At 41.1% G+C, this 22,470-nt stretch overlaps 1 protein-coding gene and 1 pseudogene across 2 annotated transcripts; one reads left to right on the forward strand and one right to left on the reverse strand.

The window, feature by feature from the left end:
- The first annotated feature begins 127 nt into the window (after positions 1–127).
- On the forward strand, positions 128–6,715 carry LOC108274975 (zona pellucida sperm-binding protein 3-like; annotated as a pseudogene).
- Positions 6,716–8,298: 1,583 nt separating this feature from the next.
- LOC108276643 (homologous recombination OB-fold protein-like) lies at positions 8,299–22,009 on the reverse strand. 2 transcript variants are annotated; one of them, XR_008393472.1, is made up of 11 exons: positions 21,765–22,009; positions 20,639–20,709; positions 20,158–20,259; positions 15,152–15,235; positions 14,822–14,959; positions 14,483–14,591; positions 12,505–12,590; positions 12,295–12,417; positions 12,021–12,183; positions 9,724–9,803; positions 8,299–8,688 (listed from the first exon to the last, which is right to left on the reverse strand). XR_008393472.1 is itself a non-coding variant. In XM_053675939.1 (10 exons), exons 1-10 carry the CDS (start codon positions 21,913–21,915, stop codon positions 10,662–10,664), a joined length of 1,098 nt encoding a protein of 365 aa, XP_053531914.1. In that variant the 5' UTR covers positions 21,916–22,008; the 3' UTR covers positions 10,523–10,661. The 2 variants fall into 2 exon arrangements, 1 of the variants encoding a protein (XP_053531914.1); XM_053675939.1 differs by lacking the exons at positions 8,299–8,688; positions 9,724–9,803 and adding an exon at positions 10,523–10,732 and having other exon boundaries at positions 21,765–22,008.
- Positions 22,010–22,470: the final 461 nt, after the last annotated feature.

Genomic DNA, 22,470 nt, shown 5'->3' on the forward strand with positions numbered 1-22,470 from the left:
TGTGTGTGTGTGTGTGTGTGTGTGTGTGTGTGTGTTATGTTTTGGTTGAAGATGAAACCTGCAGATAGTAGATCTCCAGGAACAGGGTTGGTGAGCTCTTTCGTAACAGTAGGGTGGTGCAGTGAGGACAGTGTTTCAACAGTTACAACAAAAACAGGGATTTTATTTTTCATACTGTCTTTAACTTTCCCATAAGATGGAATGAGAGTATTTTCTTACCACCTCAGTGTGCACAACCATTCTGATCTGTTACTACAATGTCTGATCTGAAGCCATAGATGAAAATATTTTAGCCAGAATTAGAGCTCAAATTGGGTCTGGTGTAGTTTGAAAGCTATGGCTCTTTTTAATGGCTATCATGTGGCATGTGTCGGTTGTTCCAACCCAGAACTATTGGTCATTTCCCAAGTGCAGATGATTCCTGTTCTGGTAATGGTGGAGTGACACATGACAACGTGACTACGTGTGTGTTCTTCACTATTCCTGGGGTGTAGCATTAATAAAACAGCATCCCACCAACAACAACAAAAAGGATGAAGTTAAGAAGGTGATGTGCTGCCTCGGAAAAGAAGGTGTTACTGTGTCCATGCTATAGTGGCCATAATTCTGGTTCTGCTTGGGTGCTATCCACTGCCTCCATTTCTTGTGGTGGTGTCAGTGGGCCTGGGTGTTATAGCTACCATACCACAGTGTTTGTAATATTTTGGTTAGCTGGTGTCTTCTTTCTCTCCAGGAGCCGGGGAGGCTAGCTGCATTTAGTCGGTGGTGTGCTTCACAGCATGCTTAGTGTTCCAACACAACTTCCTTATGGTGCAGGTAGTGTGATTTTTGGTATGACTTGTAGTGGGTTTGGATGACCTCCCAAGTTGCAGCTGGCCTGCCTTGTCCCTGCCAGGCCTAGGGAAGTTATTAGTTTTAAGACCCTTATTGTGTTTCATGGGAAAGTGATTTTATATTTTCATGCTAAGTTTTAAATGATGCCGAAGTGTCATGATAAAATGTAATTTTTGATATTCCTACTCATGTCTCACTCTCATGTTCCTTGCCCCGATTGGTGAAACTTGTGTGCCTTTTTGTTTGGGAGTATTTCCCTGGTTCTCCCCCAGGGTGGCATAGTTGGATTTACTCAATTTGGGATAGACGTCCTCCCTTCACATGGGAGATATTGGCAGTTGGAGTGTCAGCAACACAATGGCCAGGATTGATGAATGTTCCTGCTGGATTTCCACCTAACAAGCCAGGTCATCCTCCACTGCAAGTGAGTGCTGGGTTGCCTTCTCAGTGGATGCAAAGTGGCCCCCAGAGTGGAAGCTCTGCAGTAGCCCTGTTTGGATGCAGCTTCAAAATCCTTCAGATGCTCAAGACCAGCAAGTAATGCAGAGGCCAGTGAAGAAACTGACTTGGTGTTTTTCAGCAGCACCACAAATCCCAACCCCACCAACACCAGTGAACTTTGAAAGACCATCTAATGCTCATCTAATGAGTGAAACAGCAAGGTGCAATGAGGCTGCAGTGTATGTAGAGGTGAGAAAAGACCTGTTTGGTACTAATGCACCCCTCAATAATGCTGCTCTCATACTGTGAGGCTGTGCTGCCAAAGGGGTGGGTGTTTCTTCTCAAGTCCTTGTCTATGAATCACCATTGCATGCCTGCAACAGCAAGTTGACTGTAAGTTTTCTATTGCTAAATACTTTAGTTTTGCTTTAAGCTCACCATCAGACATCAATTTACATTTACACCTCTCATTCAGGTGACTGCCAATGAGCTGGTCTATATCTTCACCCTTGGTATTGCTTCAGTGCCCTTGAGTAGTGCTCCCATTTTATGAAGTCCTGGTGATATGGCTTTCGTTGAGTGGCACTATCAGAGGTATTGCTCAATTCCAAGATCTGTTTGGGTTTAATTAGAAGGATGTGCTCATCTGTGATGGTCCTGTCTTGAATGCTTTCCAGATTCCACAATGTGAGTAGCAGTGCTCTCCTGCCTGCTTGGATTCCATATGCTTCTGCTCAAGCTGCTGAGGAGCGTCTCCTTTTCTCCTTGGGGCTCATGATGGGTTTGTATCATGGTTGAACTGTAGCTTGCTTGTTTGAGGATGAGTTACTAATGAAGCTTTGTCTTGTAGATGACTGGATATCTGAAAGACTTTCTGATTACAACTACCAGCTGGATGAAGTTATAGTTATTGAGGCATCGGTGCTACAATTCAACCATGTGCCCTGCGTGTCTTTGTAGACAGCTGTGTGGCCACTGCTGATATAAATGCAGTCCCCAGATATTCCTTCATTGAGAACTATGGGTGAGTGAGGTTCATTTGTAAATCCTTCCAGATGCTTGATTTGATGCCAAGCTTACGCAGTCCAGTTCCCACTTCAAGCCCCAAACTCAAGCACCTAAGCTGGGGTTTCAGCTGGAGGCATTCAAGTTTCCACATGTGAACAGTAGCTGGGCAGATGACTGTTTGGACTGGGGTTATGGGCATGTTTAGCTGTCAGAATATAACTTGTTCTCCCTTTGTTGCCAGTTCTATATTGCATGCATCTTGAAGGCAACAGCAGCATCTGCCCCTGCTGATGCAGAGCGCAAGGCTTGTTCCTTCTCAGGCAATAGGTATGTTGCTGTGACTGTGTTGGTACAGTGGAGATGAGCTGGCTACTAACACTTTTTCTTCCTAGATGGACTGCTGCATATGGTGTTGACCAGGTATGCAGCTGTGGTTTGAGGAAGGGACATGATCTCTCATTAGAGCAAGGTATTTGGGAGAACCATGTTGGTGTTCATGTAATTTGTCTTTGCACTCTTATGACCTGAATTGCCACTACACAACCTATGTTTCTGTTGTGGTTTTAAAGCTCCACTTTTTAAACTAAATTACAGAGAAAATGAACTTTTCCACCATATTCAAATTTTTTGGGATGCACCTGTAGGCGTAATCCTAAAACAGCCTTATGAATAGTACTAAAAGGGCACCATTTCTTCCCAAATCTGGATTTGAATCCAATTTAGCAAAACAAATATATTTCGCTACCGTGGAAGCGATATTGATGGTAATAAGACGTTTACATTGAATGTACTTTGCAAATACATTATCTGTACATGTAAATGAGCAAAGAAACTTCGGGATGCATGGAATTAAATATAGATTTTAATTTTTTAAAACCACATTACTGACTGAGAAACAACAAAGGTATTGCTATATACAACATCTTGAATATACACTATATGGCCAAAAGTTTGTGGAGACTTGACCATAATACTCATATGTGCTTGTTGAACATCCCATTTCAGATTTAGTCCCTCGATGCTGTTATAATAACCTCCACTCCACTTCTGGTAAGGCTTTAGAGTAAATCTTGGAGTTTGGCTGTGGGGACACGAGCATTAGTGAGGTCAGGTGAAGAGAAATCTTAATGCTACGGCATGTGCGTGCACACACAGACATCCTGTACATTTGTGCGCTTCTAACTTCATGGCAACATTTTGGGGAAGAACCACATATGGATGTGATGGACAGGTGTCTACATACGTTTGGACATATAGTGCATCACTGTCTTTGTTGCTGCTGTTGTGTTTAATATATTTTATTTGCCCTCCCTGCTGGGGGAAAAAAACCCAATAGAAACCATCACAGAAATTCTAATGGCTTCTACTACAAATACCATTACAAACCATCAGCTGCTAACCTGTACAGCCACTACCAAATGGTTTCCATTGCGTACTAGGATGTACTAAGGATATAGGTCATTAATGGTATCCACTAGATATATGTAACTAGTCCTTGGGCAAGACACTGAACCCCAAGTTGCTCCCGATCCCAAGTTAGCGCCTTGCATGGCAGCTCTGCTACCATGGGTGAATGAGATGCAGTGTAAAGCACTTTGGATAAGTGCTATATAAGTGTACCAGGCAGGAAAAAAACCCAACATGAACATCACAGAAATTTGAATAGTTTACACTCCAAATACCTTTACAAACCATCAGCTTACCATTAAAACCATTATTGGTCCTTAATGGTATCCACTAGACATAACATGCCACCAGTAGAAGGGAACAAATTACCACTAGAAACGCACAGGAACCATTAGTTTCCTTTTTTTAAGCATGGAATCATACATTTATGATTTTCTGCTTATCTCTAATGCTGTAATAGTAACATACCACTCTATTTAATAATTAAATTTTATTTTAATAATAATAATAATATTTAAAAAAAAAAAAAAAAAAACAGATGTAGATGAGTGTGCACTTCCGGTTACGCCCTTCTTCCCGCCGTTTTTTGAGTCACTCAAGGCGGGAGTCCAGTGTAAAGAAAAATTCACATAAACATGGCAGCAGCAGGAGAAGCTGCTGCGGGTAAGATTAATTTAACCAGTACTGTTCAACGCAGTACTCAAGATGTCTAGCAAAACACTAGTGTATTTGAATCGTTTTATTTATATATATCTTATATTGGCAAAAAAAAGGGATACGGAAACTTTGTGACCCTCATGTTGGCTAGCAGGCTAGTTAGTATAGTTAAGCTAACAGGAGACAGAGACATGCCCGTACATGTTCTCCGTGTAATTGGTTGTAGTCTGCGTTTTATTTTATACAGAAAAATGTAGGTGGACGTCAACTGGGTCGACTCTTTGTTTATTCTCTCCCATTCAACCCTAACCCGAAAAGGGCACCTCTCTCCCCTCTCTCTCCCATGAAGACGCATTGCGGGAAAGGGGCACATGTTGAAACAAAATACGAAAAAATCACTCAAATCCCCCTTGGTGTCAGGTAAGGAAAAAAACAAAAAAAACCAGCCGTGTGCAATCTGTTCCCTCAGTTTTGTAAACCGCGCGCCGTGTTAAAGGTGGGTTTATATCGGACATTCGAGCTTCTCTCTTCGATTTCTCAAGAAATAAACACAAAAAGGATATAATGTGTATTGTCTTAATAATGTGTATTGAGAGGACATAGAACCAATACAACTGATTGTTTAATTTTTCTCCCGTTAAAGCCCACGGAAACGGGCTTCGGGAAGCGCAGGTCATCAGCGCCTTATAGTAATGGAGTCAGTAAGGAACCGTCTAAAAAGTGTATGATCTCGGCAACTGTAGGATTCTACTAAGTTTATAGTCTTCTACTTAACAGGATATCTAACTTATTGCAGTGTTGGGATACAGTATGGATAAAGAATGTTTTATAGCATATATTATTAATGATATACCTTTATATTACACATATAAACTTATTGTGCCGTATAAAAATCTTATACAGTTGCCCAAGTCATACACTTCTTGGACGGTCCCTTACTGACAGCGCGGATGACCTGCGCTCCCCCAAAGCCCGGTTCCGGGCTTTAACGGGAGGAAAAACTAAATATATTCAGGTGTATTGGTTCTATTTCCTCTTAATACACATTAAGACCATACACATTATGTCCTTTTTGTGTGTTTTATTTCTTGAGAAATAGAGAGAAGCTCGAGTGTACAGTGAACGTGCGATATAAACGGGGCGCACGCGGTTCGCAAAACTGAGGGAATGGATTGCACATTACATTTGTGTAATTCTACACATTAAATTCATGGACTATTTTTTCCATACCCGTTACATCAGCTCGCTGTGAGTAGCGAGTGTGAACGCCAGTCTTTGTTGACACAATGTTTAATAAACAGGTAACATCTTGCATTTTACATTTATTCACTTAGCAGACGCTTTTATCCAAAGCGACTTACAAATGAGGAAAAATACAAGCAAAGTGATATCAAGCAGAGAACAATACAAGTAGTGCTACCATACAAGATCCATTAATTGAGTTCCAGAAGAAGCAAAGTGCACAGAGTAGAGGTCTAAGTGCTATATATATATATATATATATATATATATATATATATATATATATATATATATATATATATATATATATATATATATATAATTGAGTTGGTTAGGTGTTTACAGAAGAGGTGGGTCTTTAGCTGTTTTTTGAAGATGGTGAGAGATTCTGTGGAGCGGATTGAGATCTTAACCATCCCGGATCTTAACAGCCTCCGGGAAGTAAAGTGCTTTTGGTTAGATTGAGCCAATAATGGTTGTTTTTCTTGACCGAGGGATATCATCTCTGATTGTTTAGCTCCACTGGTTAGTCAGTGTTTACTTGAATTAGTGTTGCTCATGTAGGAAGTGTAGTCATGTACTACTACTAATGTCCTGTCTCCTATTTAGAACAAAAAGTAAAATCCTTAATATTACACTTATAACTCATATAGGTCATGTGATCATGATGTTGTGCAATTTCGATTTAACTTGCTTTGTTTCTCTGAAACGACAGTGACTCAGCAAACAGGCCAGCAGCCTCATCTTCAATCTGTGGTCCTTCTTTCACAATCACCGACAGAATCTAAAAATATGTAGGTGGCAACGCGGTCAACAGTGGGAAATGTTATTGTACCGCGGTCAACAGATTATTGTCGGTGAGAGTGCCGTGATCCTGTGCCTCATCCTGTCAGCGACAGTTCATGGTGTTGAGCGATGACTGACTCGCAGCGCATAACAGCGCGAAATCTTTGGCTTTTGTTCCACATCAGTTTTTTCTCTAATTTTCTTTTGAGTGGAGCCACTCTATGTAGCGGGGCATTGACTCTAAGCATTCAGTCACCTGATCGAGTTCTATCCTGTCAGACGGTGATCCAAATCTAACTGATGTCGAACTATCTCGATCAGGCTATATATATATATATATATATATATATATATATATATATATATATATATATATATATATATATATATATAAAAATAATGCTGTCCTAAGATTACAGGTGATTATGGAGGATGTTCCTGTCATTTATTTTAAAATATACAACTTATATATTTTTATTTCTCTTTTATTTTTATTTACACGCGTGTGCCAGAGTCGGATGGAACAAGGAGGAAAATCCCACTTTTGTACCATATTCTCTCTCACAGAATCCTTGACGGCTCAACACTACAGCCAACTCGACAAACGTTTGTGAGGGTGGCGAATGAGCTATTCCAAGACGGGACATTTAACTGGGGCAGAGTGGTTGCGCTGTTCTACGTGGCTGTTCGACTTGTGATCAAGGCAAGGATGCTCACTAACTCTAAATCTAACACTAACTAACTATATTTAAAATATACAATTTATATCTTTTTGTTTTATTTTTATTTTTTACACGTGAGTGTGTGCGCACCAGAGTCGGATGGAACAAGGAGGAAAATCCCACTTTTGTACCATATTCTCTCTCTCTCTCTCTCTCTCTCTCTCTCTCTCTCTCTCTCTCTCTCTCTCTCAGAGTCCTTGACAGCTCAACACTGCAGCCAACTAGAGAAACGTTTGTGAGGGTGGCAAATGAGCTTTTCAGGGATGGGACATTTTCCTGGGGTAGAGTGGTGTTGCTGTTCTACCTAGCTGGTCAACTTGTGATCGAGGCAAGAACAGTAATTAACTCGGCCTTAATGAAAGCCTTCCTTCCGTCTCCAAGACAGGATTCTTTATCCTTTTCATGCCCAGTTACTCTCAGTGTGCAGTAGTGCTTGAAAGTTTGTGAACCCTGTTGAACCTTCGACATGTCTGTATAAATACGACCTAAAACCTCATCCTATTTTCACAAAGTAGACCAAGAGAACCCAGTTAAACAAATGAGACAAAAATATTATACTTGGCCAATTATTTATTGAGAGAAATGATCCAATATCCATCCCATATCTGTGAGACAAAAGTATGTGAACCTTTGCTTTCAGTATCTGGCGTGACCAGTACTGTTAGGACTTTTGACTATGTTTCATGTCATATTTATGCAGATGTATAGTAACTTCTACAAACTATATACAAACTTTCAGGCACCACTCTAACTTGAAACCGAGGGAAGTCTTGTTTCTTTTGTAAAGCTCCCCATCCCTGTATCTGCCTCTATTAGCTATCTTTACATTTGCATGAATCCTCATTGCATTTTTCGACCTGTCTCTCGTTCACACGCAATCTCAGGCTATCAAGCAGAAAATGACAGACCTCATCAAAAACATCATTGAATGGACCCTGGACTACCTGCGGGAACATGTGGTTGACTGGATTAGGGAACAGGGAGGCTGGGAAAGTGTCTCGTTGCTTATTTTTTGATTGGGACATGCAAGACAACCTTTCATATTCACTTAAGCTCATACATTATGGGTGTTTAACTATATTGGATACTAATATCCCACCTAGATTATTTAAACAAGTACTCTTTTTTTTTCTTTTTCTCTTCAATGATTTATTCTTTATTGGGTTTTCTTATTCTTACAGACAAGAATGTAGAACAAACATATGCTCAGTCAGTTGGCACAAAAACCATAAGCAAACAGACCCAAAACAAAATGAGAACAAATCAATGCAAATAATAATGGTACATACAAACATTTGACACATTCTTTATTATTCTAAAATGTGGGGAAAAATGGCCAACAAAACTCTGGAATAACACAAGTGGAACTATGGGGAATTATGTTGTGATGAAAAAATCCAAACTAAATCTAAACTTTGTATTTTAGCATCGTCAAAGTAGACGTCCTTTCTCGCCTAGAATTTCCAGAAATGTATTCTTGGCGTTTTCTCGACCGATTTCTAGAGGAATTTCCCTGAGATGCTTTTTAAACAGTATTAAAGGAGTTCACACCTACGCTGGACTCTTAGCGGTTGATTTCCCTCAGAGTCGTCTGTTTTAAAAAAAAAAAAAGTTTGGAAATTTTATTTTTCTAATGAATGTCGGCACAATTATATTTTTGTCTTCAACACCAATTTCAAACATTTAATCATACACCTTCAGATCAAAAGGTTTTTAAGATCATGAGAAACATTTCAGTCGAGTGTCCACAAACATTTGATACCTTTTGACAAAAAATTAATAAAATAACATTTAAAAGGGGGGAGGCTATATCAGGTTCAATATGAAACTGACATTGTTACCGTGACCATTGGTGCAGTATTGTTCCTTCCTCTCCACAAAAGTACCATAAAACTTGCAGCAAATAATCAAATTTCCTCCACTTAGAGCAATAGATCTATCCTCCTGTGTAAACTAAAGGAAGGTCTCTCGTAGGCTGCCATAAACCAGGAGTGGAGACCAACAAAGATCAGAGATCAAGTATAATATTGTTTGTTTCTCTCTCTCTCAGGGGGTGATGTGTTCCTTCTTTGGCACTCCTACCGGTAAGAATGTCTGCATCCTTCTGGCTGGAGTTCTGGCTGCTGTCCTGGTCATGCGCAGGTTGTGACAGAGAATGGACATGTCCCTGCTAATGTATATGCGGTTTATGCACAGATTATCTCTCCTCTGGGACATGACCAAGAACAAATACATTTCTCTGTCTGTATGGAAAATGGAGCCCTTTTGGAAGCATGACTACTTTACAGATTACTTCCTGATAATTATTGTCTGAGCCTGGGATTCTCTGTGCTGAATCATGGGGCTCATTAAAGTTCAAAGGACATGTTTCTGCAGAGAAAATGGCACTTGGTGGTGGTTGTTGTGGTTTTTTTTTTTTTTTTTTTTTTTTTTTTTTTTTTAAACCTTTGACACGCTTTGGTCGTGGAATTAGTTCAAATGAAAAGTTCAAATAAACAGTTTAGCAACATCCAAAAAGATTGTCTGTTAACTTAATCAAAGCAAAACCATTTTTATTACTACAACGTTTGGGCTTGGTCACAGACATTTTTGAGAAGTATGTCTTACAGGTAGAAGACAAACTTACACCATCTGGCAGTGCCTCGTTCACTGATTTCCTCTCTAAACACTCCAACATTTACAGTCCATCAATCTCTGTCCATTGGTCTGAGGAGTTAAAACAAGAAGTGTGAATGGGATGTGACACTACAGTCATTAATTCAATTATATATAATTACATAACATTATTCAAGTGGGAATACACCTCATCTGGGTGTGATAGACATGATAACTTGCATGAGGAGTAGGAAGAAACAAGAGCAAGATGAGAAAGCATAAAGAGGGGAGGGGGAGAAAAGAAGAAAAGGAAAGGGAAAAAAGAGCAAGACTAGAGAGCTATAGATGGCTACATTTAAAAAAGTTAAAAACAATAAAAAATAAATAAGTAAAAATAACCACCACAATACTCCTTATTCAACACGCAGACCAGCACAGGACAGGGTTTTGACATGAATAAAGTCCATTAAAACCATTCTCCCAGTGACCCTGGAAGACCCGTTACATCTTCACAAGTGGATCAAGCTGTCAGACTTTTGTCTCGAGAACCTCTTTAAATTCAAGGGCACAGGATGAAGTAACCATGGAAACCTACACCAGCACACCTGTCTCTATGACAGCTCAAATATTACACTCGACAAAACCCAGATCTCATTCACATACGCACTGAGAATTCATTCGCACTGCTAATGCCTGAGTAACCTGTCAGTGTTGGTGCGCAAAAGAAAAATCATAAGTTAGCATGAACTCATCTGGTATTATTATTATTATTATTAAACCTACAATACTCAGGTTGGGGGAGGAGGGGGAAAAAAAACCTTAGTAGACAGTTCAAACTTGAAAATTTATTCATCTCGTCTAGATGACTGTTTTCTGATTATGTACATATCTTACAACAGCTTCTACAGAAACACAAACTGAACAAAAAGCATGTTCGGCTATGCCATTTTGCTGTGGTCTGGCACATTTCTATATTAATGGTGTCGGCTCCAGGCGGAGTAAGACTCGACGCAACGCCAAAAGCAGCTCGTCAGGGTCATCTGCACGACACAAGCAGATGAACATTAATCAGCATTGAGGAACATATGCACAATATTTGTTTCACAGATGTTCACCTTTAACGAGGGTGTAATAATTTCATCAGACTTCAGGGAATTAATGCATGGATTTGGACGCATATTATAAAATTGTGTTTAACAAACTAGAATGGGGAAATAAATAAATAAATGACCCAAATCCATTGTTATACAACGTCGAATCTCAAAAGATGTATGTACTTTACTGGATTCGTTGATTGTTACCATAGAAACAAATGTCTTACTATAACTGGATTTACATGTAGAACACTGACAAGTTTCAATCTAGATTGAAACTTGTCAGTGTTCTACATGTAAATCCAGTTATAGTAAGACATTTGTAAACGTCTACCTATAGTAGATTGAAACGTCTTACATTTTCATGTTACTTTCATTTACATTTATTCATTTAGCGGACGCTTTTATTCAAAGCGACTTACAATTTACTGCAATCCCGGATATACTACATCCGACACACTGTCATGTGATCTTCGACGTCATCATAAACACAAAAATCTTAAAGAAGTTAACAATTTATTCGGGTATTGTTAAACAAGTCGTGTTTAACCGAGGTTTACTTAAAAAGAACCGACGCGGTCTTCCGCAGTTTTTTTTCTGAGCTCGTCCGCACCAGTCCCATTGCATTGTGGGATTGTTTAACTCGGGTAGTGTCCATCGATAGCAAACTGCAAAATCTTGTTGGAAATAGTACGCCATCCGGGTATTTCTCACCTACTGTTTCTCGCATATTTAGAATTCGGACATACTGCCCCTCTGGCGTACTGCTTTTCGCATACTATATAGTATGCAAATGTGCAGTTTCAGACGCAGCCAGTTTCACTAAATCACTATTTAAAAAATGTTCTTTTCTGTCTAAGCAGGTTGCTTTTCTAGACATAACCGGGTTTCTTTGTTTTTTTGTGCATGCGGGTCGGCTCAGAAGTACGTGTCAGATCAAGGCCACGGTGAAATGATCATGGGTGTCCAATGTTATCTGGAAAGGGCGGAACTGGGCAGAAGCCACACCCGAGTCTACTGAAAGCCAAAATTAACCGATTAAACAGGTGGAATCAGGTGGGGCTCCTGGTTGATCGGTATGAAATCCTACACCCACACACCGGCCTTCTGGGGATAAGATTGGACACAACTAATGTAAACAATCCGACTAAAAAAAGGATTTGTGCAGTAAATCACAAACAAGGCGCAAGTGTTTGATTGATCCAACACACTCGGGTTCTCGACATCACTGCACCTGCATCCCATTGAGCATCCTCTGAGCAGTCAGGTCGTGTAGTAGACTGGACCACCCCATTAGCTGGGACCCTAGGTTTAGCTGGGATGCTGCCCTGCTCCTGCTCCTCATCCTCATGGTCATCAAAATGCAGTTCCATCTGAGATATGGGCCCCCCTTCAGGCTTGGAGGAAACACAATGCAGTAATTCAACACATCAACAAAAAATACATCAGCAAAACTTTGCTGAACAATGAATATTAATCAAAAATATCTTGAAGAGTGCAAATCTAACCAGTGCAGGCTGAGAATGCTGGGAGGAGGCGTGGACTGCTCCGTCAGGAGGGTAGATTCGAAGAAGGTTATTGGGGGTTACGTTCAGGTAGTGGTTCTGATTAGAGGTGGAGAACACGCTCACCTAGGCAAGAGCATCACGGCAATTCCTTAAGAATTCTAGGGATCACATGGCGGGTAAAGCAGTATGATGTAAGCAGCGGTATATTACTTGTTTGAGCAGCAGCACTGCGCCAGTCTTCAGCTCTCCCTGTCTCTCCTCCAGCAACCGTCTGTGAACTGTACCCTGCATCTCACCTAGATCAAATATGAATACATTTGCAAATCATCATAAGTGTGACAATGTACAGGGAGGAAAAAAAGGTTGTAGGTAAACAGCTGTAATACGGATGGAGCTGATTTCCAGCAGATGCTTTCAGTGGTGAATGGTCAGATTATTACCCCTCCACCAACCACCATGCTTGACAGTTCGTATGAGGTTTTTGTGGTGATGTGCTGCGTTTGGTTTTTGGCAAACAAACATAGTGCTGTGCACGATGACCAAACCTCCATCTTAGTCTCATCAGTTCAAAGGAAATTGTTCCAGAACTTTCATGGTTTGTTCACGCTCCATAATCTTTTTGGAGAGAAGGCCTTTTTCCTAGCCAGCCTTCCATGAAAGACATAGCTGTTCAGTATTCGTGCTGTCACGAACAAACATTTAATGTGCTTACAAAGGCCTATATATGTCTCATGATGTAGCTTTTGGGTTTTTCTGACCTTGGAATTTGGAGAATTTGCCGAGGCACCCACCCAAGGGAGGACTGGCAGTCTGTCTTGAAATCTCTCAGTTTGTAAACAATCCTTCTCGATTTAGAAATGATGAAAGTTCAGATTGTTTGGAGATGGCCTTATAACTCTGCCCAGATTGATGAGCAGCAATAGTTACTTCTCTGAGGTTATGGCTGATGTCCTTTCTTTTTGGCATGGTGTAGACACACACCTGAGAGCTCCAGAACACCTAACTACCAAAACTTCTACTATTATAGAGGCAATCACACTTCTTAATGATGAACCAATCTTACTCATTTTATTTGTAACACATGGCTACTAATTACTCTCTTAATGGTTGTGGAAGTAGGAAAGGTGTGCTCATTTTTCCCCCAACTGGTTTCTGAATGTTGGTTTAATTTGGGGACAAAATGCCTGAAATCCATTGTGGGGGATTTTTGTTGCCACTTGAGGTTAGGTGTTTGTTTACAGAAGTTGGTGAGGATAATATAAGCAGCCATGTAAAAAACTGATAATATAAGCAGACATAAAAACACAACTGGCTATAGTGAAAATTAAAGGAAAAGTTATTATTAAATATAAACATCATTCACACATACCTTTCATTTAACATATACCTTAAACTATAGTTTTGAACAAATATGTAAATGCTTTTAAAACATTTTCCACATTTTGTTAGTTACAAGTTACATTAGTTTACAAGTAACACAAAGCACTTTTGTTAATTCCTGAAAGGTGTGCCTGCGCCTAATTACAGTTGCTGAGTCATGATTGTTGTTTAGGAAGAATTTTAGCATTGGAAATATGACCCTAGATTTAACCTGGCTGTAACATTTCCACTTTGACACAATGCTAATTTGTAGGAACACTACCTATGAAAGTCAAAATATTATTATTTATTAGTAGTATATTATTATTTTTTATTATATAATTTTGTACATTTTTTTAATTATATTTTGTTATATTTTATTTATTATATATTCTTTTTTATTATATTATTTTTTACTATATTGTTTTTTATTATGTTATATTTTATTTATTGGCACACTTTTTTTTTGAGGTAAATGGCACACTTATATAGTGCTTTTATCCAAAGCACTTTACACTGTGTCTCATTCACCCATTCACACACACTCACACACCAATGGTAACAGAGCTGCCATGCAAGGTGCTAACTTGCCATCGGGAGCAACTTGGGGCTCTTGCCCAAGGACACTTCGGCATGTGGAGTCATGCGGGCCGGGAATCGAACCGCCAACCTTACGATTAGTGGACAACCCGCTCTACCAACTGAGCCACAGCCGCCCCAATATAATTATTATATTGTATTTTATTATATTTTATTATATCATTTGAAATATTTTGTATTATATTTTATTACACACACACACACACACACACACACACAGATGTCTTACCCGTGGGGTCCCTGAACACTGCTATGGCATCTCCCTGGGTGTGCAAAATGCTCTTTAACACCACTGCCATGTTAGGCACCTTATTCATGGACACTTGTCTTGATGCCGCCTAAGAAAGACAATTTGTTCAAATCAGTAACAAAAGGAGCAGAAGAGTCATTAAGCAAAGAAGAAAGAAAAATGACAGAAAATAAAAACTAATTAGACACAACACCAAGGTCTCTGAAACACTAATGAATTAACAACCATGAATTAGCCTGACAAATATTTTACATACGCAATTAGAGCATATTTATATTTTGCAGTGAGAACAAAATGTTGTTAGAATGTTTTGCTTACTTTCCGCAGCACCATGACAACGCTGTACAGATGGAGGAAACAGGAAGGGTTTCTCTCATCCAATCCCATCTCAGCCTTCATTGCTGCCCACGGACCGACACTGAACTCCTCTTCGTCATTTACTTGAGAGCTCGGGACCTGTTCACACACACGCACGCACGCACAAACGCACGCACACACACACACACACGGGTTCCGATTGGTTCCCTGATTGGTAACTATCATGCCATGGAGAAAACTAGGAAGAGAGTGGGACCGAGACTATAAGAACAATGCTCTACAGAAAGGGTTATGTATAAAGTTTGTGTGATAACATATATAGCATAGTACCTCACTGCGTGTGCAAGCCACAGCCCCATGTGCTAGTGCCTGTGTAACTGCCACAAAGATGTCATCCAGACCCCAACCACTGATCTGTGGAATTTAAAAAAAAAAAAAAAAAAAAAAAAAAAAAAAAAAAGGGTATGCAAAAACCTTTATTCAACTGACAGAACTATTTAAACCCTCCGCCTACAACACCTTCCACATTTCTGTAAAATCTATCAAGTGAGCTAAAGCCCGGACTCTCATGAGTCACCTGTTGCGGCAGTGCACCCGATGGACCAGGAAAAAGACGCATTTTGGGATGAGCGGAATCGCTCCTCGGCCTCCAAGGCGTCTTACTGGCTGCGGACACCAGCTGGACCTGGTTATTAGTCAGGACGGGCATGTGGAGAGGACGTGGTGTTTGGGGAGTCGATGGAGATACAGCCTGGAATAAAGAGCGATTTTCTGCTCGAGGAGTAACAGCTTCTCTTTGCCACCGAGATGTCGCTCTCACAGGTCCAGGAGTCACTGGACCGGTGAAGCGGCAGGCTGGAGGCACAGGGGCTTGCAGGGAGTTTTGTGGGAAAAACGTACTAGAGCATGGGGGACGAATAAAGGACTGCAGGGGTGTGGATTTTGGCGTAGTGTTGCAGAATCCTCCAAGGGAAGTTACAACTGGTGCATCTTCACTAACAGCTTATAATCTCGTAATGCTGTCGGGTTCAACGCCTTTGTCTGGAACAGAAACTTTCTGAGGAACACACTCGTCCAACTCCTCCAGTAATGGTGGCTGCAGCTATGACCATGTACAACAGAGGGAGCAGTGGAAAATCCACTACAGCAGCGAAAAGTGCACTCAGAAACGTCTTCAGTTTCTCTCCTGATCAGAGCAACCGCAATAATTACCTTACTCGCACAAAGTTCAGTGAGTGTCTGAAAGATTCTGAGCTCTTCTGTGATGTGACAGATGCTAAGCAACAATAAACAGTAATACCGTGATGCGTAAAAACACCGTTACAACAATCTGGAAGTTCTAACCGTTCCACATTTCTTTCATCAAGGTCTTATTATTATTATTATTATTATTATTGTATACAGTATATTGTCCTAAATTAATGATTGTTATGAGAATGGATAAAGCAAATCCCTGAGCAGTTTAGGGCTGTGTTTGGCATTTTCATCCGCTCAGTTTAGGAGCCTGTACGCTTTGAGCATAAATCAACTGTTTTGCTTGAATGGAAATATACTTTATTGTATATTAATAATGACTATAATGTGCACACAAATACATTTCTAAGCTTTTGGGTTACAATATATTTTCATAATATTTATACACAAAGTGATACAAGCTGCATGAAGCTAAAATGAAATGACTCTTAATTTTATCTATTTATCCCACATAAACTTTTACATTCACTCTAACTCATTTAATGTCATTTAACATTTAAACTTTAACATTAACATTTAACATTTATCATTTAACCCAGGGGGTCACCTGGGTGACTAGGAACAGGAAATTGTTCAACCATGACTTCCTGTTTCACAGGGGTGGGTATAAATATGGGGTAACACACAGGACAATTTCCCTTAATTCATAACAATGGGTTAGACCAAGGAATATAGCTGTGAAGTGCGGCAAAAGTGTTGTTGAGTTTCACAAAATGGGGCGTGTCTATAAGAAAATAGCACAAGCATCGAAAATGCCCATTTCCACCATCAGGGCAATAATTAAGAAGTTCCAGTCAACTGGAGATGTTATGAATCAACCTGGAATTGGACGTGTGTCTATATTGTCTCAGTGCACTGTGAAGCAGACGGTTCGAGTGGCCAAAAAATCCACAAGGATCACAGCTGGAGAATTGCAGAAGTTAGATGCGTCTTGGAGTCAGAAACTCTCCAAAACTACAATCCGAAGTCACCTGCATCACCACAAGTTGTTTGGAAGGGTTTCAAGAAAAAAGCCTCTACTCTAATCCAAAAACAAACTCGAGCATCTTCAGTTTGCCAGACACTACTGGAACTTCAAATGGGATCGGGTTCTATGGTCAGATGAAACCAAAATAGAGCTTTTTGGCAATAAACACTAGAGGTGGTTTTGGTTTTGGTGAACACAGAGAGGTGGCTATAGGGAAAAGTACCTTATGCAGTTAAATATAGTGGTGGCTCTTTAATGTTTTGGGGCTGTTTTTCTGCCAGAGGACCTGGGCATTTTGTTAGGATACATGGCATCATGGACTCAAATATCAACAGATATTAAATGAAAACCTGACTGGCTCTGCTAGAAAGCTTAAAATGGGTCGTGGTTGGATCTTCCAGCAGGACAATGATCCAAAACATCAAAATCAACACAAAAATGGTTTACTGACCACAAAATTGTCGGGGTTAACCCTGTTCCCTGAGAAGGGAACGAGCCGTTACGTTTATCATAACACTATGGGAGCGCCTCTCACGCGTGACCGGTATCTGAAGCTTGTGTAAAATCATGCCTATTTATAGGCTTGCCATGATCAGGTGACGTGGAAATTAAGCGCGTCACGTGATATAAATATGGCTCCTGTGAACCGCGCGATCAGCCTTTATTATCTGAAGCGAAGACACAATTCACAGGCCTGCCCTGGTATGACAAAGCTACGCAACGTCTCGTTCCCTTCTCAGGGAACAGGGTCACATGCGTAACCCAGACGTTCCCTTTCAAAGGGAACTTCGACGTTGCGTTTAGCATAACACTATGGGAACGAGAATACCCACTCCGTCATACCGAGGGTACGGCCTGTTCAAAAAGACCCAAGCCCGAGGGTCACTGCAAGACACTCGAGCCCGGGGTGGAATGAACATCCAGGGTGTAATAATGAATGAATGTGTGTGGCGTAGACCACCCTGCAGCAGCATACACATCTTGTAAGGATACCCCTTTGGACAAAGCCTTCGCAGAGGCGACCGCCCTAGTGGAATGAGCCCTTATGCCCAGAGGCATAGCGAGTCCATGCGCCTCATGAGCAATCGAGATTGCTTCCACTATCCAATTAGAGATGCATTGCTTTGACACAGCATCACCTCTACTGTCGCCACCAAAGCAGACCAGCGGCTGCTCCAACTTACGCCGCTGGCCGGAGCGGTGGATGTAAGTACAGAGAGTCCTTACTGGACACAGCAGGTGCATTCTCTCTTGTTCCGATGTGGAGAATGGAGGAGGGCAGAAAGCCTGCAACACCACAGAGTGGGCAGCCGATGTAGGCACTTTAGGAATATAATCTGTCATAGGATACAGGAAGGCCTTGGCCAATCCAGGGGCAAAGTCAAGGCAGGAAGGGGCAACAGAGAGAGCTTGTAGGTCTCCTACTCGCTTGAGAGATGTCAGGGCCAGCAGAAGAGCTACCTTTAGATTCAGAAACCTCTCAGAGGCTGACCCTAAGGGCTCAAATGGGGTCCCTGACAGACCTTCCAGGACCACAGAAAGGTCCCAGAAAGATGGGCCTGCAGATGGGCCTCAGCCACCTGACACCACGCATGAACCTCGAAGTTAGAGGATGTTGCCCCACAGAGGCTCCATCAACAGGGGCATGGCTGGCCGAAATGGCAGCCAAGTAAACCCTGACTGTAGAAGGAGCCCACCCCGCTGAGAAACGTTCTTGTAAGAACTCCAGGACTGTAGCTATTGCGCAGTTCACTGGGTCTAGCCGACGTTCCTCACACCATAAGACAAAAAGCTGCCACTTGAGTGCATACAATTTCCTTGTGGATGGTGTTCTAGCATTTAACATGGTCTCTACAATCTCAGCTGTGAGACCAGAATCTATGAGCTGGTGCCCCACCCACTGTGGGCCAGACCCACAGATTCCATAGTTCTGGCCGAGGGTGATAAATCAACCCTTCCGTCTTGAGACAGCAGATCCACACTAACGGCTCAAATGGAGCACCTGACAGACCTTCCAGGACCACAGAAGGTCCCAGGAAAGTATGCGCGGTCTGCAGATGGGCCTCAGCCACCGGACACCACGCATGAACCTCGAAATCAGAGGACGTTGCATCACAGAGGCTCCATCAACAGGGGCGTGGCTGGCCGAAATGGCGGCCACGTAAACCCTGATTGTAGAAGGAGCCACCCCGCTGAGAAATGTTCTTGTAAGAACTCCAGGACTGTAGCTATTGCGCAGTTCACTGGGTCTACAGTGGATCCCTGCGGATGGGAATCTCCCAAGGAGTTCCATGTCGCAGGGATATTATCTCTCAGAACCATTTTCGAGCTGGCCAATAAGGTGCTACCAGCAGCAGACATAGACTGTCTTGGCGAACTCTCGCTAGAACTTGTGGGAGCAGAGCGATGGGGGGAAAGCGTACAGATGTGACCTCGGCCACATGTGAACCATGGCGTCCAGCCCTAATTGTGCGGGAGGAGTGAGGGTGAACCACAGCGGGCCGTGTGTTGTCTCCTCGGAGGCAAACACATGCAATCCCGCTTGGCCAAACCTCGCCATATGGACTCCACCACTTGTGGATGGAGCCACCCTGCTCCAGATGAGGGCCGCACCAGATACCGTGAGCTGGACCGCTGTCTAAGACCGTGCTCCAGCCCGTGAGGGAGTTGTCTGTCATTACCGTCTTGCGCTAAGGAGACTCCGCTAGAGTGTGACCCAAGGCTAGAAACCGGGGACACTCAAATTCTCAGAGCACGTAGGCATCGCCGCGTGACACTGATGTTTCTCCAAGGTTTCATCCTTGGACGAAACCCCCAACTTCTCAGCCACCACTGAACTGTCAACTGTGCAATAGGCCCATAAGCGCCAATAGCCTCCCAAGATGCCGCTTTATCTTGCTCAGTGTTGATAGGATTGACCCTACGCATGTTGGGGATAGAAACACCCTCATCGTAGTAGAATCCTTATAACCCCTAGAAAAGTTGTCCACTGCACTGGGGAAAGCATACTTTTCTGAGATTCAACCTGACCAGATTTCCTATTCTCAATCATTCCTATCACATGGTTCTCATAACATTTTGAAAAGTACTTTTTAATCAGACACTTCTCACGCACCTTGCTTTTTATCTTCCAATTTCTGAGTGCCTTACAGATGCATTCCTCCAGCTCCTTCATCCTGTCATCAGACAAAATACGGTTCAGAATCTTCACAAGCTCCTGAAATTCACCGGGCAAATATTGTTGGCATTAGGTGTTTGTAGCACTCCTGAGCACTAGCATTCAGTCAAACATCATGTTTAGTTGCAAATCTCTGATCTATCTAAAGGGCCATACAGCCTACAGCACAAAGTCTGACACGGAATCCTTATATTCATCAGACTTCTGATCAAATTTTAACGCATTGTTTTCTTGATAAAATCTGCAGTTAATGAACATCAGCTCTGGATTGCTGTCTTTAGCCTTGTGCTGGAGTACAAACTTCATTTCCTCCTCCATAAGGGCCAAACTTCAATCCAGATATTTAAAATACTCATATAATGAAAAATTGGATTTTTGGATTTTCCCACAACGAAAGTTAGGAGCAGAAAAAACTTACCGTGACCTGGTCCTGAGGAACCTCTGTGGGTTGGACCACAGCCAGTTCCCTTCCCTGGTCAAACAATGAATCTAAATAAATAAATAAAAAGCCATCAGACATCATCATCTATTATTAATGTTTTGAATTCCAGACCAGCAGTGCAGTGTAGGAGAGCTGTACCACTCAGCTGTACAACTCCTGAATTAGTACTGAAACTTTATATTTTAACACTAACATGAATCCACATCTAATCATTTTACCACCAAAAAATATACTACTACGACTACTACTACTTTAACTACTAGAATAATAAAAAATAAAATAATAACAATAATAATGTATTTTATTTTCTAATATTAATATTATGAAATTAATCTTGATATTAGGCCTATATTAATATAGAAGTCTATTTCACTATGACCACTAACCAAGAGCAAGCAATAAGCCGCAGTATGGTACAGTAGGACAGCAGCTTATTAAAATATATTCTTATTTTTTCTAAATTATGGTCATATTTAAACACATTTATTTGAAGTAGCACTGAACATGAATCCACACCTGAATTGCACACCATCATCATGAGACATTAAACACATATGATCAGAGTTCAGTTTCATTTGGGCAGAGAGAGAGAAAAAGAGAGAGAGAGAAAGAGAATGAACCCTGTTGTCTGTCTCAGCCTCGCTGTTCTTTGTCTGTAATGTTAGAGCCTTGTCTACACATACGTCTAAACATAATTAATTAGCGAAAAGTAAAAACAAAACTTTCTTAACCATAAGTTTATGCAGCGTTTTGGGGGCCTTGCGAGCTCGGGGCTCAATGCCGACCTTTGCCTAATGATAAGTCTGCCCCTGATTCCCACTTTCTCACTGGCCCACGGAAAAAAATACACTTTACTGATGTTCATGTCTAATGTTAATGTCTAATGCACATGTCTAATGTGGGCTAAGAACACGCTGACAGATTTTATTACACATTCATGAAGCTAAACTGGACAGAAAGAGTGAGTGCTTTCACCCACCAGTGCATCTAAAGCCTCTTAGCTTATGAAGGACTGAACAAATCTACTAAATTCATTTCTTTTAAAGGACAGAAGTAAACAGCACTGTATGGTTACAGCAGCACGACTGAGAAATAGTTGTACCTTCAGTTGTGTCCTCGGGGCCCGCTGTTGTTTTCTCTCGACTGCGTCGTTTAACATAATAGTAAAAGGTGGCTGCAGCTATGACCATGTACAACAGGGGGTGCAGTAGAAAATACACCACAGCAGCGAGAAGTGCACTCAGAAACGTCATTTTCTCTCCTGATCAGAGCAACCTCAATAATCAACTTACTCGCACAAACTTCAGCGAATGTCTGAAAGTTTCGGAGTTCTTCTGTGACGTCACAGATGCTAAGCAACAATAAACAGTAATAGCGTGATGCGTAAAAACACCGTTACAACAATCTGGAAGTTCTAACCGTTCCACATTTCTTTCAGCAAGGTCTTATTATTATTATTATTATTATTATTATTATTATTATTATTATTATTATTATAGAGTATATTGTCCTAAATGAATGATTGTTATGAGAATGGATAAACAAAATCCCTGAGCAGTTTAGGGCTGTGTTTGGCATTTTCATCCACTCAGTTTAGGAGCCTGTACGCTTTGGGCATAAATCAGCTGTTTTGCTTGAATGGAATATACTTAATTGTATATAAATAATGACTATAATGTGCACACAAATACATTTCTAAGCTTTTGGGTTACAATATATTTTCATAATATTCATACACAAAGTGATACAAGCTGCATGAAGCTAAAATTAAATGACTCTTAATTTTATTATCATATTTATCCCACATA

Source organism: Ictalurus punctatus, chromosome 2, assembly GCF_001660625.3.
Source record: "Ictalurus punctatus breed USDA103 chromosome 2, Coco_2.0, whole genome shotgun sequence".
Taxonomy (NCBI): Eukaryota; Metazoa; Chordata; class Actinopteri; order Siluriformes; family Ictaluridae; genus Ictalurus; species Ictalurus punctatus.